Source organism: Leucopleurus acutus (genome assembly GCF_964270905.1).
Source record: "Leucopleurus acutus genome assembly, chromosome: 3".
NCBI lineage: Eukaryota > Metazoa > Chordata > Mammalia > Artiodactyla > Delphinidae > Leucopleurus > Leucopleurus acutus.
Window position 1 is genome coordinate 134,850,821 of NC_139145.1, and position 20,056 is coordinate 134,870,876.

The 20,056-nt window shown below is 38.1% G+C and overlaps 1 protein-coding gene across 2 annotated transcripts in view; it reads left to right on the plus strand.

Moving 5' to 3' along the window:
• ARL15 (ARF like GTPase 15) overlaps positions 1 to 20,056 on the plus strand; it is a 417,783-nt gene that overhangs the window by 134,846 nt on the left and 262,881 nt on the right. For both annotated transcript variants that reach the window (XR_014326122.1, XM_082836809.1), the window contains exons 2-3: positions 314 to 458; positions 17,945 to 18,004. Coding sequence is in view for 1 of the 2 variants with exons in the window: in XM_082836809.1 (XP_082692935.1) it covers positions 314 to 458; positions 17,945 to 18,004 (205 nt within the window). In the remaining variant the exon portion in view is untranslated. The remainder of the gene's footprint in view (positions 1 to 313; positions 459 to 17,944; positions 18,005 to 20,056) is intronic.

Consider the following 20,056-nt stretch of genomic DNA (forward strand, 5'->3'; position numbering starts at 1 on the left):
CTGCTGTCCTCGTGCTTGGATGAAGGTGGTGCATTTTTGGCAGAAAAGCTGCATAATGACGTGGCACCCCTCGCGGTGCCCCCGTCTCAGCAGGAGGGGAGCCGGCAAGTCCGAGTGGGTCTCATTCCTGGGAAGTTAACTTTGATTGCTTCGTCAAGGCGGTGTCCTCCTGGTCTCTCACTCTAAAGGTCCCTTTCCTCCTTAGGGTCAATAGGTTATTTAATTACCTCTCAGTACATAGTCATTTGAAATGTGACTAAGCTTTGTGCCTACAGTCATGCTTAAAAGCGCTGCATTTCCCCTCTCTCGGCAGTGTTTTAGAGCACTCTGCTGCAAGGGACCACCACCTGCGCGCCCAGAGTATGACCTGGTCTGCATAGGCCTCACGGGCTCTGGCAAGACCAGCCTCCTGTCCAAGCTCTGCAGCGAAAGCCCCAACAGCGTGGTGTCGACCACAGGTGGGTACAGCGCCGGCTTCTCGCCCTTTTCTTCCTCACCCCTGGGATGCTCTCGTTTCCTATGCTGTTGGTGGGGTCCCCTCATTTCACTGAAATGCTTCAGTCAGTTGATTATTTATTTTTAGATACTCTATTTTTCAAACTATATTTAAGGGGGGCTTTAATAGCATCAAATTGCTGCACGCTTCATCCCTCTAGTTGGTCATTTCAGTGCCACTGAATAAATCAAGCCAGGAGAATGTTGATAGAAACTAACCTCGCAACCTGGAATTCTCGTACTGTGATAGATGGGTTCAGCTCAGGCCCACTGAACGTGCTCCTCCCTTGAAGTGTCACTCTAGCCTACTCGTGTTGGTCACACGCTCCCTACACGGTACAAGTGATAGTCTGAATCTTCTTCCCTGGAAGATGGTGGGCACAGGGACCGTTGATCAGGTTTACCATGTTGTTCCCTGAGGTGGCCAAGAAAAGTCAGTCTAGGCAGTGGTTCTCAATCAGGGCAGATTTTGCTCTCCAGGGGACATCTGGCAATGTCTGGAGACATTTTGGTTCTCACAGCTTGGGGCGGGTGCTACTGACTTCTTTTGAGTAGAGGCCAGGGATGCTGCTAAACATCCTGCAGTGCACAGGACGGGTGCCCTCCGTAAGGAATTATCTGGCCCAAAGTACCAAAGTGCTACCAAGAACTTTTCTCACTCGCCAAAAGTGTCCTCTTTTTCCTCTGAAAATGAAGCGGGAAAGACAAGTGTTAACTAGAGAAAATTATGGGAGGTGAAAACCAGAGCTGCTGTGGGAGAACTGACAGGGAAGGAGTGGGCTGGGACATTGTCGGGGAAACTTAAAAAGATGGTTCATTCAGACAGCTTTCTTTTCTGAACACCTATCATGTGCTAGGTCCAGTGTTAGAAACTGGGGATAAGCAGTGATCCCAGCACTCCAGGAGACTCAGGCTATGGGCCACACAGACATTAAGCTTGTGTCCAGAAATACACAAAGGAGGAGAAGCAATCAGTTTTGCTCGGACTGGGGGAAGGGGAGGATGATACATGATGGAGTTTTCTACACTGGATCTTGAGGACGAGCAAGCCTGGCAGACAAGCAGGAATAGGAGAGTGAGGTGGGAGAAGAAAGAAGATTTGGGGACAGAGGGGAAGCTGTGTGAAGGCAGAGGGGCCTGAAACAGGTTGCTACCTCCTGGGAACCACATTTCCGAGTGGCTGCGACACGTGGTTAGTAGAATGCCACGAGTTGAGTCACAGGAGATAGGCAGTGGCCAAATCTTGGCAAACCTTTTATACCACACTCAGGAATTTGAGCTTTGTAGATAGCACAGAGACATCTGCACATATTTTAAGCAAAGAGAAACTGTGTGATAAAATATCCATTTGAGAAAGATCACGGTAGCCATGATGCTGAGGCTGAACTGTGGAAAGCTCCATTAGCCATTAACTAAGACAGTGATGGGAGGGAGGGAGAAGAGAGGGGGAGGGAGGAGGGAGGGAATAGATAGGATACTTATTGCAGGCCTAGTATTGACAGAGCTTGCTGGCCAGTTGGGTTTGGAGGATGAGGGAGAGAGAGAAGCCAAGGGTGACTCAGGTCCTGGCTTAGGTGAAGGGTATATGATGGAACCGTCGACTAGGATTTCCTGTAAGTAGGAAAAATATTGATGACCAAGAGCCTTACCTCATTTCAGGCCAGGTTTTGCCACCAAATAAGTTAGGGGAAGAGTGCAGGCTTTGAAGGCTTTTCAGAGTTTAGAATTGTAGATAAGAAACTGTGGACCTGTGAAGAAACAGAGACATAGCTTGATTAAAGGATGAGGAAAAGCTTGAGGGGTTCAGGATGACTGGTGAGGCCACAGGGAGGATGAACAGAGCTCAAGTGTGGCCTGTTGCAGGAAGCCATTTCTAACTACCTTCCTTTCCCCCACATGGAACTGAGAACTCCCTGCTCTCCCACTGTGAAGTGTTTATCTCTCTACCATTTAGTGCCTGAGACACTGCTGTTGACACATTTGTCTCCCCAGGCTAAGGGGCAGATAGAGCATCTTATTTAGCTTGTGCCTCCAGATCCTGGCACACGGTTTGGACATAGCTAAGATGCTTGTTGAGTGAATAAGCCTGCAAGAGTAAATTGAATCCATATGTTTTTACATAAAATATCGTACCTCTCTGAACCTCATAACTGCTTTTTATGACAGGTAAGGTTCTTTTTCCATATTCTGTCTTTAAATCATCTGAGGCTCAAAGGTATGGTGATATGGCTGTTTTCACACAGTTAATGACAGAGGTAGGATGCCGGTGCAGGTCTTCAAATGAAGGTTAGTGGTACCCAAGCCTTAGAATTTCTGATGAGAGTATTATTTGCTAGTTGTCTGTAAAGCTGTGGACGTCTTCTGAGGAATGTGTTACGTAATATGCAGACTTTATTAACTTAACAATTCTTTTAAAGCAAAATAACTTCCTTCAAAATATGTATGAGTAACACAAGTATACCGTTCTTCACTTATCAGAGGTAGAAATGAGAAGCACTATTGCTAGAAGCACAGTTTTGAATTACAATGTACAAAATTATCTGTAAATAATTTTATAATTTATTATTTATAAATTGCAATGCAATATGTTCTGTATTTGCTTTTATTCAATTTTTTAATAATATGTTTTCCTCTTACTGGAACCCGTTGTAACATTGTGCGCTAATTGATTTTCTGATGAATTAGTAAGTTGGCTGACATTTTGGATATCAAGCTTCTATGAGTTGTCATTGTCCTGAACCAGGCGCAGTGCCTTTTTGGAGACCTGTTTGGAGGTCTCGGCTATCAAGAAGTTTATACCTGGGGTAGGATTACCATGATAAACAGTTTAAATTTATTGAATGTTTAATATATGCCAGAAGCTAAGACAGAATAAGTGCTATACTTGATGGTATAAATATGAAAGTTAAAAGAGTGATCATTTCTAATCTGTGGGATCAAAGAAGGCCTCATTCAAATAGGGCCTCATATGATGAGGAGAATCTAAGGAACGGGGTGAGGAGAGTAAGGATAGAAAGCATAGGGTGTATTTGGAGAACAGTTCGTGATCTTACTGGGTTGAGGCCCAAGATATGGAGGTATAGCATGAGTTGTGACCCAAAGCTAGAGACTAGAGAAGCTACTGAGAGAGACCTGTAACATGGAGAGGTGATCCATCAGGGGCTGTGAGGAATGGAGAGTTAGAGGCAGATGTCATTAATCCTATAAAACTGTCAAAGATATTGGGAAATAGAGAGGAAAGGAAAAGAATCAAATATGACTTCTAGCTGGTGACTGAGTGAAATATAAAAAGTGGGAAGAAGGTGACAGACAGTTTTAAGATACAAGATAATGAGCTTAGTTTTGGACATGCTAATTTGAGGTGTTGGCAGGACTTTCAACAGTGATCCAAATGCCAAAAGACAGGCTGACTAAAGAGAGCTTATAGCAAGAGATCTAGATTTGAGATACAACTGAATTGTTGATTTGCATGAGATTGTTGAGGGATGATGAGCAGAGAGGGAGGAGAAGAGTGCTAAGCACCAACTATATTTCATTCATTCTTTCTGCATTTGTTGAATGCCTGTTACATGATTGCCACTGATTTAGGCACTAAGGGTGCGTCAGTGAACAAACTAGACAAATATCCTTGCCCTTTGGAGCTTACATTCTAGCATCTGCATTAAACAGGGAATCTAAACCAGGCAGTTCTTTTTAGTATCATATAAGTCAAATGTGAACAATAGATCAAAGGAACCAGAATTAAATAATATAAACCGAAGTCTAAAATCTGAGAGGAGGCCATGGATGTGGTGACCATTAATGACCAATGGTAGACCAGTTTCAGTAGAGCGTTGGGGTAGAAACTAACATGAACCATGAGAGGGTGGTGAGCATGCAGAGGGAATGAGGCACAGACTGTCCATTTTACTCCTTGGGCCCCTGGCTAAGATTGCACATAGATTACTCTTTTAAGAAGGTAACAGAAAGACAGAAACACAGGAAGCAGTGGTGAAGGAGTTTATTTTTGCAAGGAAATGTGCCATGTGAGCATGCTAGTGGACAGAGGTGTAAGGGTGGTGATCAGGAAGAAGGAAACACTGAAGATGTTCAGTAGAGGGCAGGGAGTGCAAGAATAAGTGAAGACTTCTGATTCTGGTCAAGACAGAGTAACTAGAACTGGCTTACCCTCCCACCTGAAATAACCAAAAGGGGGGAACAAAACACAGACAAGATATATAAAACAGTTTTTAAGAAAGTAAATATCAAGCAACAAGGGTTAGTCATCCCTGAGAGATGAGAAACAAATGAGATGAGCCCCACAGTTGCCCCAGCCTACTGCCTCAAGACTGTTCCCAGGCCATGGCACAGCTCCAGTGGGAAGTGAGGTGGAGCTCAGTGGACTCCCTGCATTGAGGGGATTGAGCTGAGAGCTGGAGAGACTAGGGCAGCTAGAGTTCCTAGGACACAGTACTGGAGAGGACAGACTTGTACAGAGAGAGAACCCTAGAGATCTGTAGAGGGTCTCCTTTGAGTATGTGTCATAGTATTCATTGCATGCACATGAGGAAACTACTCAAGGCTAGCAAAAGAACCATCTGAAAGGGCTAGAGGGAACAGTGCCTGGTGTTCACACAGGACTGAGAGTTATGCCTGTTACCACAAGCCAGATTGGAAAAGTCACAATTCACGAGGTAGTGGGTCGAGTACTAAGGAAGGTTTTGCCTTTAGGAATCAGCTCTAAGCTGAGCACTGCCCTAGACGCATGTAGCAAATCATATTAATAAGACAAAAGGCTCAAACAGTTTCCTAGAAACTTTAATACACCCCAGAACAAAAGCTGTGTAAGATTTACAGAAAGCAAAATTATCCAGCACTTAAGGTAAAATTCACAATGTCTGACATTTAATCAAAAATTACCAGGCATGCAGAGAGGCAGGAAGACATGATTCATAATGAGAAGAATAACCTGTGAATTGAAACTGACTCATAACTGTCACAAAGATTAGAATTAATAAAGAAGGACATTAAAACTGTTATTATAAAAGTATAGACATGCAAAATATCTAAAAAACCATATACAAATTTTAGTGGTGAGCACTACAATATATGAGATGAAATATATACCAGATAGGATTAATGACAGATTAGACATTGCAGAAAAAAGATTAATGACCTTGACGGGCATTAGCATTCGGGACTACTCACAGTAGAGAGAGAGGAGAAAATGGAAAATGCAAAGAGCAGTAGTGACCTTTGGGACAACTCCAAGTCACCTAATATATGGCAACACCTAACTTTGAATCTATCAAGGTGAGGCGGTGGAGAAAGGGACAGAAAAAAATATTTGAAGAAATGATGGCTGAAATGTTTTCAAACTTGAAGATAAACAACAAATCCAAGCAGCTCATTGAACCCCAAGCACAAGAGATATGAACAAAACTACACCAAGTTACATCCTAATAAAATTACTAAAGCCAGTGATAAGAGTGTGATGGTTAATTTTATGTGTCAACTTGGCTGGGCCACAGTTCTCAGGTATGTCGTCCAACATTGTTCTGAATATTTCTGTGAGTGCGTTTTTATATGAGATTAAGATATAAATCCGCAGCCTTTGAGTAAATTTCTTTATATAATGTGGTTGGGCCTCATCTAACCAGTTGAAGGATTGAATAGAACAAAAGACTGACTTCCCCAGAGCAAGAAGGAAATCTGCACTGGGTGGCCTTGGGACTTGAACTGGAGCATCGGCTCTTTCCTGGGTCTCCAGTCTACTGACCTACCCTGCAGATTTTGGACTTGCTAGCCTCCATAGTATTATGAATCAATTCCTTGAAACATTTTTCTGTGTACACACACATCCTATTGGTTCTGTTTCTCTGGAGAATGCCGAGTAATACAAAAAGGAAATCTTAAAAACAGAGAAAAGATGTTACACAGAAACAAAGATAAGAGTGACATCAGATTTCTCACTGCAAACGATGCAAGGGAGAAGGCAATGGAGCACACCTTTAAAGTACTGAAGGGAAAAATAATTATCAGCCTATATCCAACAGAAGTATCTTTCAAAAAGAAACTCAAAATAAAGCCTTTTTCAGACATTAAAAAAGTGAAAGAATTTATTGCTAGCAGACCAAAGTTATAAGAAAATGCTAAAGGAAGTTTTTCAGGCGGGAGAAAAATGATTACAGATGGAAATCTGGATCTATACAAAGCAAAGTAACAGAATGGTGACTACATGGATAATTATATAAGATTTAGTTCTTATTTAAATCTCTTTATAACTGTTTAAATAAAAACAGTATGTTGTGGAGTTTATAACATGTAAAAGTAAAATGCATGAGAACAATAGAATAAATGTCATAGAGGAAAAAGGGAAATATACTATTGTTGGGTTCTTATATGTGAAGTAGTTTAATAACACTTGAAGGTAGACTATGATAAGTTAAAGATACACTATAAACCCTAAAGCAACCACTAAAATAACAAAAGAAAGTGTGAGAGCCAATAAGGCAACAAATAAGATAAGATGGAACTATAAAAAATAATTAATCAGAAAGAAGGCAGGAAAAAAGGGAACAAGAATATATGGGACAAGTAGAAAACAAGTAGCAAGGTGTTAGCACTCAAACCTGACCATCAGTCATCAAATTAAATGCAAATGGTCTAGACTCCTCAATTAAGAGACTGAGAATATGATTAGATTAAAAAAACAAGACCCAACTATATGCTGACTTTAAATATAAAGACACAAATAGATTAAAAGTAAGAAGATGGAAAAAGATACGTTATGCCGATAGGCATAAGAAAGAGTCAAAAGAAAGTTGGAGCGGCTATATTAATATCAGACAAGGTAGACTTTGGAGCAAAGAACAATACTGGGGATAAAGAAGTTCATTTCATAATGATGAAAGAGTCTTTGAATCAGAGGACATAACAATGCTAAACATTTATGTATGTAATAACTTCAAAACTACACATAGCAAAAACTGACAAAACCCACAATTGTAGTCAGAGATTTCAGTACTCTCAATTATTGATAGAACACGTAGGAAGAAAATAGAGGTAGTAGACTTGAACAACACTATCAGCCACCTGGACCTGATTAACATGTATACAACCCTCTACACAACAGCAGCAGAGAACCTTCTCAAGTGCATTTGTAATATTTACCAAATAAGACCATATTTGAGGACGTAAAACAAGTTTCAATAAATTTAAAAGTATTCAAACTACAGACCACATGGAATTGAATTAGAAATCAAGACCATCTCTGGAAAAGTCCCCAAATATTTGGAAACTAAAGTACTTCTAAATAACCCATGGATCAAATAAGAAATCAAAAGAGAAATTGTAAAGTATTTTATACTGAATGAAAATACAACACATCAGAATTTGTGGGATGTCTCTAAAGCAGGACTGTGGGGGAAATTCATAGCTCTGAACCCCCGGATTAGGAAAGAAGGCCCTCAAATCAGTGACCTCAACCTCCACCTTAAGGAACTAAAAGAGACAGACAGGTCAAACCCAAAGTAAGCAAAAGAAAGGAAATAATAAGGATCAAAGTGGAAATCAGTGGAATAGAAAAACAGTAGAGAAAACTCATTAGATCAAAAGCTGCTTCTTTGAGAAGATCAATAAAGCTTAAGAAACTCTAGCCAAACTGATCAGGGAAAAAAAAAATCAAAGATGACACTAATTTATATTATCAGGAATGAGAGAGATTACATCAATATAGAGTCTATAGATATTAAAAGTATAATAGAATATTATGAACAACTTCATACCAGTAAATTTGACAACTTAAATGGATGAATTACTTGAAAGACAAGTTATCAAAGCTCATTCAAGAAGAAATAGAAAGCCCAGATCTATAGTTATTAAAGAAATTGAAATTATAGTTTTTTAAGAAAAAGAACTTGAAGTTTAGTTGGCTTCACTGGTGAATTCTATCAAACATATGAAGTAATAATGCCACTGCTACACAATATCTTTCAGAAAATTGAAGGAGGAGGGAAGACTTTCCATCTCCTTCTATAAGACCAGCAAGTTTAATGTCAAAACCAGATAAAGACATTGCAAAAGAACTACATACCATATCCCTCATGAACATAGATACCAAAAATATAAACAAAAATCTTGCAAATCAAATCTTAAAGTAGTATATTTTTAATAGGATAATGTGTCATGACCAAGTAACATTTATCCCAGGAATACAGGGTTGGTTTCATGTTCAAAAATCAGTAAATTTAATTTACAATATTAATAAGCTAAGAAAAGAAAACCATGTGATCATCTCAAGAGATGCAAACAAAAAAACAAAAAACATTGATTTCTGATAAAAACTCTCACCAAAATAGGAACAGAGGGAATTTCCTCAACTGTTAAAGGTCATGTATGAAAACCCTATAGCTGTTGTCATACTTAATGATGAAATACAGAATTTATTCCTGGTCTGATTAGGAACAAGACATGGACGTCTGTTCTCACCGCTTCTGCTCAACATTGTAGTAAAGATTCTGGCCAGTGCATCGGGCAAGAAAAAGAAATAAAAGGTTTCCAGATTAGAAAGGAATAAATAAAACTTTCTTGGTTTGCTGATGACAGGATCATCTATGTAGAAACTTTGATGGGATCTACAACTTTATACCAACAAATTAGTGATGGCTAATGTGAATTTAGATCTGATAGTTTTGGAGATCTGAAAATTTGGAGGATAGCTTTGATCATTAGTTTGGAGAATGTTGTCTATAAGAGTAGAAGCAGATAGAGTGGTGGACACATGTGTTGAATTCATTCAGATAGATAAGCAAATGCCCTGAAAGTTGGTAGATGGAAATGCAAAGGTCGACACAGAAACAGATGTCACAACTTTAGCTGGGAAGTTATTAAGAGGTGAGTATGGTAAAGCGGTAAAAGCATTATAAGGAAGCAAAGCTTGTCCTGGCTGGCCCTGATGAGGGAAGGAAAAGCTCTGTTTGCTAGTATAAGAAAGAAGGAAAAGCGGGTAAGAAAATGTTGGAGGCTAGAGAAGACTTTTCTTAACAAAGGTGAGGTTCCCTGTGATTCATTGAGAGGGCTTTGCAAGGATAAAGGCAGGGCAGAGTTGGGCATGAGGTGCAAAGAGAAGAGAAGGGGTAGATGCTTGTTGGTTGAGTCTGTATGTTTATTGTAGCTAATGAAGGTGGGCAGGAGGTTGGAGAAACTAATTAGTGGTGACAGAGGAGGGGTGGAGGCAGAGGAGAACCAAGCAGGCTGATTTTAGTTATCAGTGGACCCACAAAACCCAGTCCTCACCAGAGTTCCAGACGGACATTGCCAGCCTGTTCAAACTCAGCTGCCGGCTCCCTTTTGTTGTGTATGTATGCAGCTGAAGAAGAACAAAGGAGGTAGAAGGAAGGTCCCAAAATAAATGACAAAACCCAATGGCAAGAAAAGGTAACTAGAAGAAATGAGGAGGTCAGAAAGCCACATGTGCATGTGAACATTCAATGTGAGGACGGGAGAACAGCTGAAGGAGGTCCTACGGAGAATAATGTACAAAGTGAACGAGGAAGGGAGCTAACTATATAAAAGTTTAGAAGACTGGAAAGCTAAGATTAAGATGACAAATGTAAGTAAAAGCAATGCTGTTGAGAAGTATTTCTATCAGATATTACAGATAAGAGTTTATGACAGTCCCATTTAGAGAATTCAGTCACGTTCACAAGTAGTGTCTAGAATCTAATTGATTAATTAAGCTAAGTCCACAAAGGTATTCAGGAAAAGAATTAATGGCAAACAAATAAATGGAAAGGTTTGGCTTTACAAGAAGTTCAACTTTACTAGAAAATAAATAAGAAAATGTTAATTTTATACCTAAATTTACCAAAACGTGTGTTGACCGTTTTTTTTTGAAAGAAGTTATTCATATAAATTAAAGGTTACCAAAATATTTACATCCCTTGGCCTAATAAGTGTGTCACTAAGAATTTCCATTAAGTGTGTAATTTCAAAGAAACTGCATGAACAAACTGATTCCTTGCAACATTTTGTATAACTAAAACTTTAAAGTAATTTAAATGTCCTATATTCAAGGAGTTTGTTAATTAACTCGTGGTACATCAGTTGAAATGATCATATATTGGAAAACACGATCTTCTGTCAAGGAAAATTAAATTTACATTCATTTTGAAAATTAAACCTTGCAAAACTATGCTTTTGAATCAAAAATGGGAAAAAAAAAAACGTAAAAAGTAACTATGGGCTTTGTTGGTATGGTCGAATTATGTGTGAAACTTTATTCTCTTAAGTTATTTCTCTATTTTATAATGTTTTGATAATATAAAGCCAATTAAAAATGAAATATTTGTTGGAAGAGTTTGGAATAGTTGAAAAGATACACTGAGAATTAGTTCCTTAAAATGAAAACATGACACACAAGGGTATGTCTATCCATTTCAGCAAGGCAAGAACGTCAGCCTTTTCTTCAGAAGTAAAGGGAATCCAGACTTTATTGGATTGTTAACTTCAGCAGTCTTTTACTTTGACATAATTTTAAAAAGATACTTAAATTGTCAAAACTCAAAGGGCCAAGAAGTCCTGAAAAGAGCAGGTCTTGCTGATAGAGGAAAAAAATTGAGTAGCTTGCACATTGGTCTAGAAACAAAAGTGAACTTTGTCCAGAGTGAATTCCTTGACTGTATATGCCCAAAGAATTTGTTGATAAAAGGGATTGTTAACCTGTAGATTACACAATATTCGCTTTTTTTTCTTTTTAAAACAGAGGAATGGAGTCTAAAGGTTTAGGATAATATATTGTTGTAACATAGAGAACAATCTAGAGAAAATTGAACACTTGGAATTGAAAAAGGTTGAAAAATCTCTTCTAGGGATATATATTACTATGTTTGAAAATTTGTCAAGTGATATGTCGGTCAGTTAAAATAGAAGACAATTATGGTAATTTGAAAGAAATACAGAAAAGTTTATGAAAATTTGAATCAGGCATTTTAATAACTTTAGTATTAGCTGCATACACGTTAAGAAGAAATAAGTTAGAAAGTCGAATTTGGTATCTGCTAAAGAATTGTGTTTTATAAATGCTGGTAGATTAAATTTCCTTTTATGATGTTGAAATGATATTTAGAAGAATTTCGCTAGACCATTGTCCAAACATCACAAAACTAACACATAAATCATGTCCTTGGTCCAAGTCAAGGCCACCAGATCTGTGGAATGTCTTTCCCTTTAGCAGTTCTTACAGTGACCCAGGAATGTCAGAAGCACACACCGAGTACCTGGGTACATGTGTGCAGGCTTGTGTATGTGTTGCAGGGGAAGGGGGGAGGTTGGTCTGTAGGTCCAAGCGAAATAGCCCTGTGTTCCACACAATGAATAAAAATAGACTAACCTCCCTCTGAAACCTAATTTTGTTACGATTCCAGTAATGCTTTCCCCGCATAAAATATTTCAAATCCATCTCCCTTGTATCACAGGCTTTTTTGGATTTAAGGACTAAAAGACAAAAGCTGAAAGTCTATGCAAACAATTATTTCCCCAAAGAGTTGCTAAGTCATATATTTATTAAAATTTGTGGGGTTAAATCTTAGGGGAGGTTTCAGTCTTACTAATGTAGCTTAAATAGGCCAGGAAAAAATGACTACGTAACTTAGGCTTCAGCCATCAAATTGTTTGAATGGAGTCGGGAGACCTACCCCTGAGGCCTTCAGCCAAATACTGGAGGCCATTGATGGTTGACTCAGTTGTTACTGTTATTTCCTTCTCCTTGTTTAATATAAATAATGGAATCCTAACATTAGAGGAAACTTTAAAAAGCTAATCTAGTCCACTCATTTTGCAGATGAGGGATTCAAAGTCAAGAAAAAGTAGCTGGATAAAAAGAAACGAAACTGAGCTATTTGTAATGAGGTGGATAGACCTAGAGTCTGTCATACAGAGTGAAGTAAGTCAGAAAGAGAAAGACAAATACCGTATGCTAACACATATATATGGAATTTAAGAAAAAAAAATGTCATGAAGAACCTAGGGGTAAGACAAGAATAAAGACACAGACCTACTAGAGAATGGACTTGAGGATACGGGGAGGGAGAAGGGTAAGCTGTGACAAAGCGAGAGAGAGGCATGGACATATATACACTACCAAACGTAAGGTAGATAGCTAGTGGGAAGCAGCCGCATAGCACAGGGAGATCAGCTCGGTGCTCTGTGACCACCTAGAGGGGTGGGATAGGGAGGGTGGGAGGGAGATGCAAGAGGGAAGAGATATGGGAACATATGTATATGTATAACTGATTCACTTTGTTATAAAGCAGAAACTAGCACACCATTGTAAAGCAATTATACTCCAATAAAGATGTAAAAACATAAAAAATAAATAAAAAAAGAAAAAAGTGGCTGGTGAGTCTAAGAGCTGTGACAGGGTTTTAGGACAGTGCTCTTGTTCCATCAGCTCACTGACTTCCTGAGAAGAGCATCGGAGGATGCTTATTTTCTCGAAGAGGGAACAGAGCGAGCGCACTGTCATGGCCGAGTCAGTTGGACATTTTCCCTCCCCTCCTGAGTTCCTGGTTTTATTAATAACGTCTTTAAAAAAGTACTCTCTAAACTCATACTATTATTTTTACTCCATTAATAAGGAAATGTAGTATAGACCTGAGAACACAAGAATCAAAATAGATTCCTTGTGTTGGATTATTTATAAATACGAGGGAAAATAATTAGTGGGATTATTAGGTATGTGTGTATTTTATCCAGTCAGCTCCACCGTTATTTAGGTTCAAAATTGGAAATTTTGAATCCATCATCTTGTTGGTATGTGGAAGAGGTGCTATAGTGTGGAGCTCTGGTGGACTCAGGTGATGAGACCTGAGTTCAGGTTTTAAATACAGCATTTAGTACTTTTGGCTAGGCACTTAACCCTTCTAGACTTCACTTGCTTCCTGGAACGGTAGTTAGTTCATTAAGTTAAGAATGGTCATAACAGCTAAAATACAGTCGTCGCTTGGTATATGAGGGGGACTGGTGACCACCTTCCCCTGCAACGGATACCAAAATTTGAGGATGCTCAAGTCCTTTATATAAAAATACAGTATTTGCATGTAACCTACACACATCCTCCCATATGCTTCAAATCATCTCTCGATTACCAATAATACCTAATACAATGTAAATACAATGTAAATGGCCTGGGCACAGCAAATTCAAGTTTTGCTTCTTGGAATTTTCTGGAAATTTTTTTCCCAAATATTTTCAGTCTGTTTGGTTGAATATGTGGATGCAGAACCCTCGGATATGGAGGGCTGACTAAATATAAACCCTTAGCACAGATCTTTAAACAAATATTGAGATCCTATTATGACCAAGCACTGGCATACAAGATACACTGTACACTGTATCTCTATTACGAATCCTTGCAGTCTAGCTGGGGAACAAACATAAAACAAGTAAATAAACTGATATGTAATTAGAACCGTGAAAGTCATGTAGGAGAAATGCTGAGTGCCCCAAGCACACAGATCCAAAAAAATCAACCTATTTCAGGAACACCAGAGAAGGCCTGCCTGACAAAGTGAAGTTCTGATACCACCTGAAGGGTAAAGAGTTTGCCAGAAGGGCAAAGTACACACACTTTTGGAGCAGTAGGTGCAAAGGCCCTGAGATGGAAGGAACATGGCTTGTTTTAGGAACTGAAGAATATAAATCAGGGGGAGATGGTACAAAATAAGCCTAGGGAAGGAAAGAGGAACCAGATCAGGTAGGGCCTTGTTAGGTGTTTCAAACTATACCTTGAGTAGTGAGAAGGTATTAGACCCTTTTAAGTAGGTGAATGATGTAAACAGAAGTGCATTTCAGGAAATCACTTCTGCCAATGTGTGGGGATGACTGAGGAGGCCAATAATAGATGCAGAGTTAGTTAGGAGACTCACCACGTGGTGATGGCGGTGGCTTGACGAGAGTTGTGCTGTGAGGATGAAGAGAAGTAGGCTTTTTTTTTTTTTTTTTGCGGTACGCGGGCCTCTCACTGTTGTGGCCTCTCCCGTTGTGGAGCACAGGCTCTGGATGCGCAGGCTCAGCGGCCATGGCTCACGGGCCCGGCCGTTCCGCGGCATGTGGGATCTTCCCGGACCGGGGCACGAACCCGTGTCCCCTGCATCGGCAGGCGGACTCTCAACCACTGCGCCACCAGGGACGCCCTCAGAAGTAGGCATTTTTGAGAACTATTTAGCAGGTGAAATTTAAAGGCTTTGGGGATTGGTTGACTGACTGATTGAGAGGAAAAGAAGTGTTAAGGAGGACCACAAATATTTGGTCTATAGAAGTCCTCAATAAATGTTGTTTTGATTGCTTCTTCAGCAACTCTTATTTTTACCACTGCTTTCATAATATTTATGAACTTGAGGCCACACATGATTTTGATTGGGAGGAAGCATTCAGTGATTATTTGATGACCATTAGTATTCTGAATTTTTAGTTTTATTTATTTAAAAACAAAACACTTTATAGCACTGATTACCTTCTGTTTTCATTTACAGCTGAGGAAACTGAGGCACAGAGGAATTAAGTAACTTGCTCAGAGTCAGACAGTTAATAATGGTAGAGCCAGAATTTGAACCCAGACATTCTTACTGTAGAGCCCATGCAATCCAGTGATTTTCATTCCTCAAAGCAACCCTTTGAGAAAGGTATTTTGATGGATTGACCTTTGTAACCCTACTAAATATTAATTTCCCTTCTTGACCTCATCCAACTCAGTGTAAAGGAATAAACTACAATTGATCTGATGGTTGCCCTTCTTGATTGCCCTTCTGGTGAACTGAAAATGTGTCTTTACATTTTAAGTCTTTTTAATCCTTGCAAACAGAATGACTAAAATAGAAAAATATTGTTTCTCTTCCATAAATAGTACATTCTCTTATTTTCTGGACTGATTATCTAGGCTTCATCCTCTGAACATTAATTACCACAGCTATATTGTAAAAATAATACAAAGACAGCAAAGTGGAAGACTGCATATACCTTTGCAGTATAAATCTAGCCACATATGTTCTGTGTGAAGAGAAAACATTTATGAGTATTCTGCAGGAACATTTATATGCCTATAAATAACATTGCTAGGTTACTTTGCTTAGAGTGAACATTGGACGACATTTTTGTAGTCAATTTATTATGAAGTCTGTGTAAGGATTCAAAATTCAAAATCTGCCTGTTGGATCAATAAATTTCAACAGTTGTATTTTGCATGTGGGTGTGGTAATTTCCAGAAGGATATTTCTTCCCTCTGGGTGCCTGCATATTGTCAGCTTTTAAGAATCAAAACAGATGAAATATTGCTGATGTGCTCCATAACTATTTCTTTTTCAAAGCTGGGGTTTGTCCGATTTCTCTGGAAAATCCATACTTGGGTTGTCCTGAACCTAACCACTAATAGACTGTTTAGCACTTACATAGTGTTTTCGATTTCAGGATTTCACAACCATTGCCTTTTAATCCATGTAACACCCCTGTGTGGTAGGTAGATACAGTCAAGCATCCAAGTCTCCTGTGGGCGAATTTCAGTGCCAGCAGGAGTATTGTGATTGGCACTGAGTTTCCGTAATTTCCCAGAGGCCAGACACCTGGAGAAGCTTTCCTGCAGACCCAGGTATAGCCGGTATGTCAGCCACATGAAGCTGCCCCCTACTCCTGCTATCTTACTAAGATTCAGTGACTGCACACACCATTAATCATAGTGCTACGCCCACTGTGTCAGTCTGTATTAAACCCACATAGGAAGGGTATGTTTTGGAAGGTTCTCAGAGAGCCCAATGAACATTTACGTTCTGTACAACAAACTTCAACAGTTTACACTTCCATCACTCCAACAAAGGTACTTTTCATTCAGTGATAACATTTATGGCTCCAACTAAATACTTCGTAAATGAGCACCAGCATTTCTGTCTTGAGTCTGTAATATATTCAGGCAGGCAGAAGATATGTGTACCTAATGATTAAATCATCAACAGCATGGCATCCACTGAAATAGAACGTCGGCAGTCTTATATTTTGTGCTTATTTGTACCAGGCACTGTGATAAAGATAACACATGCATTATCGCCTCCTCATAACAACTTTGTGACATAGATAGTATCATTCCCGGTTTACAGACGATGAAAGCCAAGGCTGGTGAGTTGCCCACAGTAATAGAGCTTGTTAAAACCTAGTTCTGTCTGACTCCAAAGTCACTTTTTAACCATTACATGATATTCACTGCCTTAAGTAGAAGGTAATATATAAAATCTTAAAGCTCTGGGACAGTATACAACAGAGGAGTGGTAATAATAGGCTGGAGTATAATAAGGCACATTTTAACGTGTTTTGTAATAAAGTAAAGCAAAACCATGTAAAAGAATTGTTCTTATACACATTGTACTTTATATCTTTTTACCTTTCTAGGCACCCATCATAACTTGCTTCAGTGAAAGTATTTGTCTGTTTTCCCTTTCACCCTGTTGATAATTTCTTGAAAAGGGGACCGTGTCTTATTTATCTTGTAATTGTACATATCAAATAATGCTTAAAACCTTAAATTGATTGGGTGCTCGGAAATTACTGAATAAATTAACTATTAAAAATTAGTAGAGCTTTTAACTGAAAAAGAAGTACCTGTATATGCAAAGTATTCAAATGAAACAAAAGAATCTCCCTTCTATTTAAGACCTCCAGAAGAAGACTCTCAGTTCTCCCAAGAGTCATGACATGTTCCAGTTTCTTGTGGATCATTTCAGAAATATTTAGTGTATATATTTGTGTGTGTGTCTGTGTATAGGTAAACGCACACTCACATATGTCACACCTGAATTGATTGACTTAGATGATGATAATTAAGTCCTAAATACAGAATTAATCATAGTACTATACTCTGAATATACTTTTATAATAGAAGTCATTTATTACATGCACTATAAAATGCATAAATGGGTAATTATGATTGTACTTTTAAGAAAAATTTATGTATGACTTTAACCATGTCCTTGAAAGAAAACGCTAACATAAATACTATGTAATTCAATATAAGATAGTTATAATTTCGATACCTTAGTCTCTAGGGTTGCTAAGTTATATGTGACGGAAGATTAATCTTAGGAATTAGATGCAAAGGTCCTGATAGATTTAATATTTTCTTTGAAGTTTCTCTATACTTCCAAGTGTCTTTCTCGCAACTGATAAAATTTACAGAGTGGCATTATGTATTAAAGAATGAGGCAATATTTTGAAGAAAAGGGTTATATTTTGCTGTAACATACAACTGTTTTGCAAATGGTAGAAGATAATACTGGGTTAACCGTTTGTCTTGGAAATTATGTGTTTCTGGTGTAAATATGAACTATGTAAAATAACTCTTAATCTGCCTAAAAAAGAGCATTTGAGCATTTTATACATTTTTAAAACTTAAGTTGCTAATTCTTTCTTTTCTGTTTTCTAATTGTAGGTTTTAGTATAAAAGCAGTGCCATTCCAGAATGCCATCTTGAATGTAAAAGAACTTGGAGGTATATCATTTAAGATCACTTATATGTCTGGCTCTAGCTTTTACTAAGTTCATATTAATGTGTTACATATAATTAAAACATAATGATGATGTATTATTCTCAGAGGTGGTTCATTTTTACCTTTTCTCTTGATAATACATTTCCTAGAAATATTTGCTTTTCTTTGTATATATTTTAAAGGTAGTTGAAGAGTTCTAAGTAACATAAACTTTGTTTTGTGTGGATTAAAGAACTACACTACTAATGCCATGTCATACGCTGTACTCTTTGGTTTTACTTAGCTAATGAAACTTATTCTTCAATGAACAAAATGAAGAGAGTTTTAATATAATCATAAAAAATAAGCTATGTGTTATGCAGGGCAAAGAACTGTATTTTAGCGTAGTTTGTATTCATACTGCAGGTTTTATTGTATTAGATCTTTTTAGAATGTATTTGTTCCGATAATAAATCTTTGCCAATAGGTTCTTTGCTGGTCAAGCACATTTATTGGCTAGGCTGCACCCCAAACTATACATCACTCAGTCTTTCATTACACTCTCTGTCTGGGGTTTTTTTTTGGTTGTGTTTTATGTCAGTCAGGGTCTTAACCCATGTAAGTAGGTTAACAAAGAAATCAGTCAATTCAGTGAACCTACTAAATTCTCTAATGCCACAGGAAAATGGTAAGTGCTCTGGAGTTCAGTATAATATTGGTGAATTTAATGACTTAGAAGAAAGTTCTCTTCCATCTCTTTAATCACTTTGTGATATTGACCTTACCCTGTTTTTTTTTTAAGCTCATTCTGTGACCTATTTTTAGATTGATGAAATTGACACAAACCTTATGCCATCACAGTAGTGTTTGATGCCTTCTTATTTTTATCTAATGATATATTGGCTGATCTTTTCAGGTGTGTGTTTTAAAGAGCTATATCCAGAACGGGTATACTTCTGTCAGTCTGTTTTATAGCTACCTTTGACTTTTACAGCATTAATATTTAAAATGAACCATGGTTGATAAATTCTGGTTTTTCTTTGATGTTGGTTTTGTCATTTTAACTGCAAAAATTATAAAACACGAGTGTTCTTGTAATAGAATAATTTTTCTATGCAAAAATTTTAAGACTCTTCTTTTAGATTGAATATTTTAATATTACTTTGTGGCTTCAGAGGACATAGTGTAAACATCCATGGAATCAAAATGAATGGTTTGAGAATTCTATTATTTTTGAATATGGTTGATACTTAGTAAATGTATTATTACTAGGCTAGATGCAAAGTTTTTATTGAGTACCCTCCAGGTATACAAAACTGTTGATTAATTGATAAGGTGTTTATTATTGACGTTTAGTTGGATGATATAAATAATGGATGTATCTGGACAATTTTTAAAAAGCGAACACATCAAGGAATTTATTATAATCTTGACTCTGTGCCATTGAAAATCAGTACAATTTAAAAGATCAAATTAGAGGACGGGGTGTATAAGGTGGGAATCTGTCTGTTCCCAAGGTTTAATTTTGCTGAAAGAACTGTGTGTACCCTGGCAATTATTGAAATGGAAATTACAATGGAGCGGATACCATAGAGTTTGGTGGAAACGCTTTCGTTTGTGCCTCTTCTGTGATGTAATAGTTGAGAGATGTAGGTATAAGATAGAGCTTCAGGGATTGGGACCTATACATTAGTTTCAGGCTAGTGATGTGTGGTATTTGGCGGGTGGTAATGAAGAGCAAATTCCTAGCTTAAGCACAGATTCTTCTTCCCCTGAACTTTACTAGCTGTTTTCAGTTGAGAGACTGTCTCAAGGAGAAGGTGATTTTCTGAGTACAATCTAATTGTGTATCCTGTATTGTGTGCTCAGAGGCAAGCAGTGGAGGGAGTTCAACCCTTGACTTTTTACTCACTAATTCCTTTATCCAACAAATATTTTTTGAGGACCTACTCTGCATGGGGTAGGACTGGGCCCTAGGTCATGTCTCACCCAAGAATGCATGAAAAGTAGACTAACACACAGAGAGTATAGCTTTCCTGGGATTTAGAGTAAATCTTACATACCAAGAGGCTCAT